General features: G+C 39.9%; 2 protein-coding genes across 4 annotated transcripts; both read right to left on the bottom strand.

The window, feature by feature from the left end:
- Positions 1-44: 44 nt before the first annotated feature.
- On the bottom strand, positions 45-2,970 carry LOC131109539 (cytochrome c oxidase subunit 6B1). The gene is made up of 4 exons (XM_058061675.1): positions 2,806-2,970; positions 2,193-2,303; positions 1,930-2,030; positions 45-215 (listed from the first exon to the last, which is right to left on the bottom strand). Exons 2-4 carry the CDS (start codon positions 2,296-2,298, stop codon positions 162-164), a joined length of 261 nt encoding a protein of 86 aa, XP_057917658.1. The 5' UTR covers positions 2,299-2,303; positions 2,806-2,970; the 3' UTR covers positions 45-161.
- A 1,013-nt stretch (positions 2,971-3,983) lies between these two features.
- On the bottom strand, positions 3,984-10,095 carry fam234a (family with sequence similarity 234 member A). 3 transcript variants are annotated; one of them, XM_058061403.1, is made up of 12 exons: positions 10,006-10,069; positions 9,219-9,523; positions 9,038-9,148; positions 8,780-8,962; positions 7,806-7,930; positions 7,534-7,669; positions 7,313-7,445; positions 7,094-7,234; positions 6,772-6,850; positions 5,912-6,064; positions 5,717-5,819; positions 3,984-4,731 (listed from the first exon to the last, which is right to left on the bottom strand). In XM_058061403.1, the coding sequence occupies exons 2-12, from the start codon at positions 9,484-9,486 to the stop codon at positions 4,514-4,516; spliced, it is 1,650 nt and encodes a 549-aa protein (XP_057917386.1). In that variant the 5' UTR covers positions 9,487-9,523; positions 10,006-10,069; the 3' UTR covers positions 3,984-4,513. The 3 variants fall into 3 exon arrangements, with proteins under 3 accessions (XP_057917386.1, XP_057917385.1, XP_057917387.1); XM_058061402.1 differs by having other exon boundaries at positions 3,985-4,731; positions 9,219-9,520; positions 10,006-10,095; XM_058061404.1 differs by having other exon boundaries at positions 3,985-4,731; positions 7,534-7,666; positions 9,219-9,520; positions 10,006-10,095.
- Positions 10,096-10,338: the final 243 nt, after the last annotated feature.

The following is a 10,338-nucleotide window of genomic DNA, read 5'->3' as shown; positions in this document are numbered from 1 at the left end:
GGTCCGTATTGTTTTCACGTATGATGAAGAACAGCAGACCAGGATAGACTTGATAGATATTTATTATCGGCTCTGTTGGGTCCTTTAATGGCGCTTGTGAGGAATGAGCATTCAGTGGTAGTGATAGAGCGACACGCTCTTTGGAACACTGCACCTCCGATTCAGATTTTTCCAGGGAATGTCCCCTCTTCTCTCTGTTCATCCCATTTCTGGACCTAAGAGACATTATTTAGTACTGTCAATTTTTTTTATATTTTCACTGTAAGAAATACACATGTACAGTGAATAAACAAAGTCATTTCATTCATTGTCAATGAATATAAAATGGCGGTGGTTGACCAACGACAAACACAGTTTTAACGTTATGGTCTGGTATTTGCTTATTCCGCTCACTTATTAAGGGTATATTTGATTTTTAGAATGGAAAATGCAACATTGAATATAAGCGATGCTGTTGAATGTTTTATAAAAATGTCAGTTTTCCAAAAAAATAATAAAAAATGCAAACTTATTATTTAAAACGATAAAAACAAATATCCTGAAAACATTTCTGAGCAGAATAATTACATTTTTCTCATAAAACACAACACAAAAAAAACTCTAAACTTATTTAACATTAAAAATTAACTTAAAAATGGCAACATTTTTAATAATGCATTTGATCATTTTTAAAACTAATCTTCAATCTTTTTCTTGAAAGGCCAATTATACATTTTATATTTTTATAAATGTTAATAAATATTAAATAACCTTTTTAATACAAAAAATTAGTAACCTTACATGTTTTAAGGTACATTTTTAATATAAAGAAAATATATTCATTTAAAAATATCTTGAAACATTGTTAAGCTTTGTTTAAAAAGCTTAACAATGTTAAACCTTACATGTTTTAAGGTACATTTTTAATATAAAGAAAATATATTTATTAGAAATATCTTGAAACATTGTTAAGCTTTTTAAACAAATCTTAACAATGCTCCATTTGATATTAACAATATTTATTAAAAATATCTTGAAACATTAAGCTTTTTAAACAAAGCTTAACAATGTTTCAAGATATTTTAATAAATATATTTTCTTTATATTAAAAATGTACCTTAAAACATGTAAGGTTACTAATGCCGGATGTTTTTTTAAATGTAAAAATACACCATAATAAAACGTTTAAAGTTTTCAAAAAGTACCTATTTAAAATATGTCATCTATGGTGTACATTGGCCTTATATCCACTAGGGGGCGTAGTTGCCTCTCCATCCGTTTGTTGCCATTCCAGTTGGAACCAGACGTTTGTTTACATGCTGTACATGACTTGAACAGATTCAACAACTGACGCTAAATCAGACTAAACTTTTTCTGATCACTTTAAACTATTTTATTTGCTAAATGCTGCACTTATGAAAGAATATTTTATCTTTTGACATCCATTTCCTTCGACTCTGCTAGCATGGCCTTTGGGGTCAAGCGTCTTTGGTATCTTTCCGCGGATTCAAGAATCTGGAAATTGCAACCGAGAGATGAACCAGACTTGTGGAGCTCCACACTTCTTCTCCTGGGATATTTTTGTTTTTTCCCCCCATAATGTTAAACAAGGATACGGTGTTAGGGGTGTAGCTTTAGATTCCCGATTATCGGGAATGTTAGCCTATGTCGGCATCACGTGGGCTTTTCCCCACTTTGTTAAAAGACTGTCATCTTTGTGTTTTATAAACTTTTGACTTTGAAGACCTGACTTTTAAAGTATATGTACACTTTTAGTCATGTTTAGCATCACGTCCACACTTTATTTGTATTTTATAAGAAACACTAGTTTGTTTTTGGATAACGATAACAAATGTGATGTGATGATTTTTCATAGATTTTTACCAATATTTGATATTTTTACCCTGATAATTACTATAAATCAGTAAAAGAGTGTGGGGGGGTATTTACCCAGGACATGGGGCAGAGTGATTTGTAAACCCTCTGGTACCAGTCGCACGGGGTGTTGTCCACACCCTTTGCATCCAGAGCCTTCTGGCAGCGATGGTAATCTATTAATAGATGAATGACAATACTAATCATAATACAGTGAAAGACTGTGTGACCTCAATTCACAAAGAAAGTTGAACTTTAAATGGATATCTCTGTTTTCATATGCACTTATGGGGCATTTTTTTCAATAACATAATATTGTGACCTTGACCTAGTCTTACCCAGATAGTTGGACCAGCAGTTTCTAGTCTGGTTCTGGTTGGGGAATCTCGCATCAAATGGAGCAGTGCGATAATTCTCAAGTTTGGTCTGAATGTCTTCAGCCATTTTCACTGATTAAAAAAAACACACAACAGGAGACAAATCATGCTAAATAATTATAAATATAGATATATAAATATCTGATGCAGCGTAATTGACCTCCTATTAGCATAATCCGGCCATATAGGCTAAAACTGGCAGTGTTATTTTTGTAAAATGATCCTTTCTAATAATATCAATACGTATGTAAAACAGCCTCAAATTGTCATGGCGCCTTCAGGAACATGAAGGTAAACGGTCGTCCAAATAGGAAAAACAGGCTTCCTGTTTATCGATAGTGAAGGACTGCGATCATTAAAAAGCTTTTAAAATCATTTTTTATGCAGTGTAGTACACGTTAAATACAATTAAATCAAATAATACCAATACCTGAAGATGACATGATAAGATCTTAAGAAATAAAAGTGCCAATCCGGAAATTGAACAGCATTACGTTCTCAGATTGTATTGTCGAATATTCTAATTCATCATAAATCATAATAAATGATTTAAAAAATGATATACAAACGTTACCTTGGGGCTCGTAGCAATGTGAAGCTCTGAGTCACTTTTACAGCGGCGAGGTGGAAGTGTGACGTTCCAGTCTTAAGCGCGCTCCCGTGAACGCACCACCAGCACTGCACTACTGCCGCCGTGCAGAGTAATGCTACCGATATGGCGGATTGGCGGATACATCGGGTCACATTCAAAACACTTTTTTTGGGGGCGCCACTGGCACCGACTGGCCCAATTTGGGGGTTGATGGACCTTGTAAAGGGGGGTTAAATTGATCTCATGTGTTGTATTTGTGTCTAATGTCATTTTCTCGTATAGAGTTTTGGACTTTGCAATGCGGAAGTGTTGTTTTCGGTTGTTGTTAATCATCAGCTGGACTTTACATGTACCTGAACGCGTCGTACAGGTTGTAAAGAAAAAAGTGTAATATTTTACACAAAATGATACCCACTTCCGGTTCTAAGAGAGATCATTCGAGGTGGTGTGACTGTCATTGCGGTGACTTAGTGACCCACGTCATATCACATGTTGACAGTTGTACGTGACTGACTTCAATGTGCACATGGAATCACGTATGCAACATAACCCGAGCGTTTGCTCCACTGCGCATGCGCAACTCAGGATGCAGCGCGAGGATACTTGGACAGTAACAATTTCCAACACAAGGGGGAGACAAAAGTACACAACTACAGGTGCAGCTCGATTACAATAAGACTACTTTGAAGACTTTTAATTTCAATAGTTCCATTCTAAAAGTGAAACTTAAAACAAAAACAAGAGTTAAATATTTAAAGATTGGATTTCTTAATTTCTTCCTAATTTTGATGATAGCTTTCTGCTAACAAAACCCCCAAATGCCAATAACCAAATTGAATTGGTATTTTAAAGAGGATGAGCTAGCTAACAATGCATGTATATTTCGACTCAAATAAATACATTTAACCCTCAAGAGAATACTTAAAATTCACATTAAACCCTGACAAAAAAAATGCCAGTTTCAATGACAAAAAGTCAAATTTTAAGTCTTTTAAAAACTACTTCAGCCTCAACTATTGATCTATTTTAACACCTTAACGCCAGCATGTCTACATAACGTATTTAAGCTTTAAAAAAAAACTCACCTGAACACAAACATTAAAACATTGGGTACATTTCACAAAATAATTAAATCAGTTTAATACAAATAGTCCCAGATATTGTCTTAAAATCGTTTTTATTCATAATCAAATTCAAATAGGATATTTAACCCAAGCTCTACTTAAAGGCCAACATTTTTCAGTATATTCTTATACAAAACAAATAACCCAATTAAATTTTTTTCCTTAATACTTGTAATGTAATGTAGTGTGGATTCCTATATTTAACCATGATTTTAAGGCTGTTCTGGTATGAAATATACAGCAAATGACCCAAGTGCTATAAAACAATTGCATAGCTCTGCATAGGAATCCAGCTTTTGGAAGTAAAAAAACAAAAACCAAAAAAACAATTGCATTGTTGTGAGAAAGTGCAAGACGTAAAAGTACAGCAAAGTCATGATGAGTTTGTCAGCAGGCGGAGTGAAACAGCAGGTCTTTGGACTCGTAGGATGCATGGAGCTGAAATCAAACGTTTGTTTGCAGCAGGGAGGTTAGAACCTACTCAGCCACAACATATTTCTAAATGGAGGACATACTTGAGTTTAAATAACAAAAAGTTGCTGTCTTATTACTCAGTGGCTGACACGTCAATTGTCGCTGAATCTGAGCCTGTTAAAGGCCTCTTTTATGTCGTTGTCGTCGGTTGTGGACTCCTTGTCGGGATCGCCTATCGGGATCACCTTACTCTGAGGCACGTCGTGCTTGAGCTTCCATTTGTTGAGACCCACGGCGCCTGCGGCGTCTCCGGTCCCAGGACCTGTCAGTAGGACGAAGGCGGCGTGGCGCCCTCGCTCCATCAACGTAGCTACAAATAAAAACGGTCACGCAATGTAGCATTATTTGACCGGATGTGCTTTGTTGGAGACAACTACAACGTATTCCAACTGACGGCTTTCGATTTATCATCCCTTCACAAAATATGAAAACTGCTACATTGAAGATAATGTAGAGTTCAGTGAGTATTGCAGTATAGTACTTCCTGGTCTCATTGATTTAACATGACTGACACTCAGCACTTGAGTGGCTGAATGAACCATCAGAACACACTGCTTAAATCAGGGGTGGGCAAACTTTTTGACTCGCGGGCCGCATTAATTTAACAAAATTGACGGGGGGGATTATGTAGTATTTTACACCTATATTTTTGCACATATTTTACATGTAAAAGTGTCATGCAATCTGCTATATGTGCACTTTGAAATCATTTATTTGATGTAAAGTGTGTTATAAATGTATTATTATTATTAGTTATAGTAATGTTATATTATTATTTTGTTAATAATATTACTACAATTGATATATTAATATTATTAACAACAATATTAATATAATAGTAGTATTATTATCATTATTGACAACATTATTATTATTATTATTTGTATTACTATTATTGTGCTTGTGCTCCTTTTTCCAGGAGTATTTTGTAATATTACTACCATTATTATATTAATATTATTAACAACAATATTAATATAATAGTAGTATTATTATCATTATTGACAACATTATTATTATTATTATTATTGTGCTTGTGCTCCTTTTTCCAGGAGTATTTTGTAAACAACAGACCACATCAAATAACGAAATTGATGAAGCAGCTACTTCAACCATCAAAAAGTTGGCCCAAGCCACGATGCCAGGTTGTATGTTGAGTTTAAATAAAATACTTTGGAAAGAACAGGCGGGCCATATTGAAACACTCGGCGGGCCGGATGTGGCCCCCGGGCCGTAGTTTGCCCACCCCTGGCTTAAATGAAGCAGGTGTAAAAACGCTCCAATGTAGAACATACCTTTGAAGGTAACGATGTGTTCCATAACATTGTCGGACTCCAGGAGAAGGTTGGAATACAGAGGATGCAGCATATATGAACGATGGTCACCACTGAATCCCACCTAAAAGGAACACGCGTGTACATCAGCTTATCAGCAGTGTCATTTACCCCCCCCCCCCCCCCCCCCCAAGCCATACAGTTGTGTGGACTCACAGACGAGTTGTCCTTGGCGGGCAGCAGCCCCCAGAAGACAAAGATGGAAATGGAGTTGGTGGTGAATATAGAAGCGGGTCGAGGCAGGTCGGGACTGGCCAGAAGGTCCACGCTCCACAGTATGTCACCGGTCTTGCCGTCTAAAATCAACACCTTGCATGCAAAACGGGATGCGAGTTAAACTCCACGGTGCATTTTGTAGAAAGTCAAAATAAAAGGAAAATAAAAATAATATAAAAGTGGCAGGTGCTGTTCAGAATAAGTGTAAATATGTGTACATCAGGCGGCACGGTGGTCTAGGGGTTAGCGCGCAGACCTCACAGCTAGGAGACCAGGGTTCAATCCCACCCTCGGGCATCTCTGTGTGGAGTTTGCATGTTCTCCCCGTGCATGCGTGGGTTTTCTCCGGGTACTCCGGTTTCCTCCCACATTCCAAAAACATGCTAGGTTAATTGGCGACTCCAAATTGTCCATATGTGAGTGTGAATGGTTGTTTGTCTATATGTGCCCTGTGATTGGCTGGCGACCAGTCTAGGGTGTACCCCGCCTTACGCCCGAAGACAGCTGGGATAGGCTCCAGCACCCCCGCGACCCTCGTGAGGAAAAGCGGTAGAAAATGAATGAATGTGTACATCAAAAACATTAACCTTTACAGTAACAAAATGTAGTATTGCACATATTGTACCTGAGTTTCACTTGAATGAATGATGAAGTCCCGTATTGCACATTTTGAAGCTTATTGTACATAACTGAGGTTTTAGTATTGCAGTATTGTTCATTTTTAATTGTTCATTGCAGTGATGGCTTCAGGAACGAAGCTAAAGAAGCTGTGACTGTAGTTCAGAGCGTTTGCAACCTACCGTCTTGGTGTTGCCGCTCATGTCCTCAAGCACAACATCAGGTACGCCATCTTTGTTGAAGTGTCCAAAGGACGGCTCCCTGATAAGACATCACAGGAAACACAGCTTTGTCACCTTTTACCATCATATAAATATCTTCAAATGACAATTTTTAGCAATGAGATTTCCTCCTTTGGTGACTCCAAATTGTCCATAGGTATGAATGTGAGTGTGAATGGTTGTTTGTCTATGTGTGCCCTGTGATTGGCTGACGACCAGTAGACCCTCACAAGGAGCCAAACTGGATGTTTATTTTTACTTGACAGCTCTTGAATTGAATTACCTGACGACTGACGTGGTATTAAAAAGCCACAGGAGCTGTAATGTCTTCCCATCGATTAAAGCCACCTCGCTGCCCGTAACCGCCAGCAGGTTGGACGAATCTGAGTCGCCTGTTTTTGCCACGTGCCTCAACGAGTCAGACCTGCAGCATAGAATCAAGAAAACATTACTTTCATGAAAAACAACAAAAAAGGTCATGGTTGTTAGGACTGTGTCTTACATGTAAACCGGTACCAGTCCAGATCCGACCGCGACCTTTCTCTCCAGCTGTTTATCCTTCTTGAGCCCCACCTCCATGCCGACTTGTGCTTTGGCCGCGATGTTCCGCAGTGCCAGTCCATACAAGCCGGTGTCTGACCGAGACAGCGGAAACGGCCGTGAGTACCACACTTCAAAATGTCGACCACAATAATTCAAGACGGGGGGAGCTGCAATGCAAACCCTGTTGTAACAGCAGATAGTGGGCCCCGCCTCCGGTGGAATGGAGAAGGTGGCCGCTTGTTTCTGTGGTGTTGAGCGTCACCGTCGAGCCGATTTGTGCGCCGGTCTTCCCCGAGAGGAACACCAGCTGATCCTGCTGATGCATCATCATCAGTAGTGCGTTATCTTACGTACATACATAAGCACCCAACCACAATAATACTAATAACACAGTTCTTGTATTATTATTATTATTATTATGCACATGATTGTACCTAATGTTTTTTTTTTACCTGCATGTTATCGGTTGCCACCAAGGCGACATCGCTGACCTTATCCCCATTTAGGTCTGGCACACTGAGCACAGGCAAGCGGCCGTGCAGACCAGGAGTCCGAGGCTGCTGCCACTTGATCTCACCTGACGAGACATGCGTTACGTAGATATTTTTTTTTAAATGACTAACAAATACAAAAGGTGCCAGTGACGGCAAAGAGAACTTAGGAACACCCTGGTCCACCCTGGACTGGTGGCCAGCCAATCACAGGGCACATATAGACAAACAACCATTCACACTCACATTCATACCTATGGACAATTTGGAGTCGCTAATTAACCTAGCATGTTTTTGGAATGTGGGAGGAAACCGGAGTACCCGGAGAAAAGCCGGGGGAGAACATGCAAACTCCACACAGAGATGGAATTGAACCCTGGTCTCCCAGCTGTGAGGTCTGCGCGCTAACCACATGACCACCGTGCATCCCTGAATAATAATGTAACTTAGTATATTTTTTATTTGTGGAGTTTGCTTGTTCTCCCGTGTTTTTTTTTTCCGGGGTATTCCAGGTTCCGCCCCATTCCAAAAACATGCTAGGTTAATTGGCAACTCCAAATTGTCCATAGGTATGAATGTGAGTGTGAATGGTTGTTTGTCTATATGTGCCCTGTGATTGGCTGGTGTGCCCCGCCCCTCGCACAAAGACGGCTGGGATAGGCTCCAGCATATCGGCGACCAAAGTGAGGATAAGCTGTGTAAAAAATGGATTGATATAATTGTTTGACCTCCATATTTTTTAGCTAATATTCTAGAATGGATGTACTCCACAATGGATGTAATTGAGCCCAGGTCTCCTAGCTGTGAGGTCAGCGCGCTAACCACGCGACCACCGTGCCGCCCTCAAATGGCGAGTCATTTTGTTTTATTATACGGCGGTTCACATCTTTAGGACTATATATATATATATTGACATCTAAGATGAGCACCCCTACCATTGGATTTGTCCAGAGCTGACAGTTGATTGGAATGGGACAGCAGACAGTCCCATTTCCTGTCGGCGTTTTTGTCCAGCCCACACTGGGCCCAGTGGAAGTCGGGCTCCAGTGGACGCTCCCACAGGGTCTTTCCATCTGTCCCATCCACTGCCAACATGAAAAGACACGGAGAGGGCAGACCTAGAGCACAAAGAGTCAGTATATATCATCAACCAAAAAACGCCACAATGCTAGGAATTTAGCGTTGCGTCTTACCTGCATTGTCACATGTATTGTTGGTACTGGCTGATGTGCTCTTGAGAACAAGCATGATGTCCATCACTTTGTCTTTGCTTGCATCATCAAATGCTAAAAAGTCATAGGTTTCTGCAGCGAAAAAGGAGTAATATTACATACCAAACGTACGCTGTTAGTAACAAATAAACAAAATACACACCTGCGTCCGAGAACGTCCTGTTCCATGAGGCCATATACTGTGGTCTGACGGGACAGGGGATGATGAAGGAGAAGGCAAAGACCACAGTCAGGCAGAGGAACAAGGACAGGAAGAAGACCGCCGTCCTCCACTGGGTGAGTTTGGAAAGACCTAGGACTTCCTTGCAGCCCTTTTTCAGTTCCGTTTCCGGCGGCGCTGATCCCATCTCCACGCCATCCTCACCTCTCTTCAGAGGATCGCCCTCAGTGGGACAGTCCGTGGTCTCCATCACTCCTTTAGTGCATCATCAGCCACTGATTGATCTGCTTGACATAAGAATGAATCTATGCAAGATTAAACTAATAATAACTGGTTTGTAGTGCGCATGTCAGTCCAGATGATTCGGTTGCTCCCACCTTTGTAAACTGGGGCCTATTGAGGCAAGCCAACACTCCAGAGACTTCCCAACATAACAAACGATGACTAGCTCAACTTGTTTGTTGTGTACATGCGTGTACACAACGTAGATATAACTGTAATAAATCAGCTTTTCAGTATCCGGTAATTATCAAGCTGATTAATCAAACAGTACGATGGTTAGCTGTGCTAATGGTGTAGATGTTAGCTACTTAATAGAGTGAACTTGATTAGCTTTGGAAAGTTCACGGTTAACGTTCAGCTAACTTGTTGAGTTATGGGCACACCAGCACGACAGCTATAAATACAAGTCGCCACTAAAAGCTTCTGTCATTTGAAAGTGACTAAGAAAATTACATAAACTTACAAAATTTGACTCGTTTTTACCCACCTTCAGGTGTCGAGTTTAGAGTGCTTCGTTCCTGTTGCTAAACCCAGGTAGGACGGGTAGGCTTGGCAAGGCTGTTAAGAAAGAAATCACAGACACACTGATAAAATTTCAGCCCTGATTTTGTCTTTCAGGTGGCGCTCCCTGTGTAAAAAGTTACGAATTGTAAACCACAGTAGATTTGTTTGTACCTATCGTAATCAATTAGACAACGTGTTGAATTACATGTATTTGGGAAATGCACAGGCAATTAATTGACAGAGCTAGTTTACAGAGGTCTCCTTGAAAACAAAATTTGGGACAAATACGCTCCCTATACTCGGCTCTGATTGGATC

The sequence above is a fragment of the Doryrhamphus excisus genome, chromosome 22 (genome assembly GCF_030265055.1).
Source record: "Doryrhamphus excisus isolate RoL2022-K1 chromosome 22, RoL_Dexc_1.0, whole genome shotgun sequence".
NCBI classification, from domain to species: Eukaryota; Metazoa; Chordata; class Actinopteri; order Syngnathiformes; family Syngnathidae; genus Doryrhamphus; species Doryrhamphus excisus.
This window is presented reverse-complemented; position numbering and strand designations above follow the sequence as displayed.

What these genes read in the sequence shown, in the direction of transcription:
- LOC131109539 (XM_058061675.1), bottom strand. Translation starts at nt 2,298, where the DNA reads ATGGCTGAAGACATTCAGACCAAACTTGAGAATTATCGCACTGCTCCA. An exon ending in CTGCTGGTCCAACTATCTGG is followed by an intron (nt 2,031 to 2,192) that starts GTAAGACTAGGT and finishes ATCTATTAATAG; the next exon opens with ATTACCATCGCTGCCAGAAG. An exon ending in CACTCTGCCCCATGTCCTGG is followed by an intron (nt 216 to 1,929) that starts GTAAATACCCCC and finishes AATGTCTCTTAG; the next exon opens with GTCCAGAAATGGGATGAACA.
- fam234a (XM_058061402.1), bottom strand. Translation starts at nt 9,486, where the DNA reads ATGGAGACCACGGACTGTCCCACTGAGGGCGATCCTCTGAAGAGAGGT. An exon ending in CTATCTGCTGTTACAACAGG is followed by an intron (nt 7,446 to 7,533) that starts GTTTGCATTGCA and finishes TGTCTCGGTCAG; the next exon opens with ACACCGGCTTGTATGGACTG. An exon ending in TGAGCGGCAACACCAAGACG is followed by an intron (nt 6,065 to 6,771) that starts GTAGGTTGCAAA and finishes TTTGCATGCAAG; the next exon opens with GTGTTGATTTTAGACGGCAA.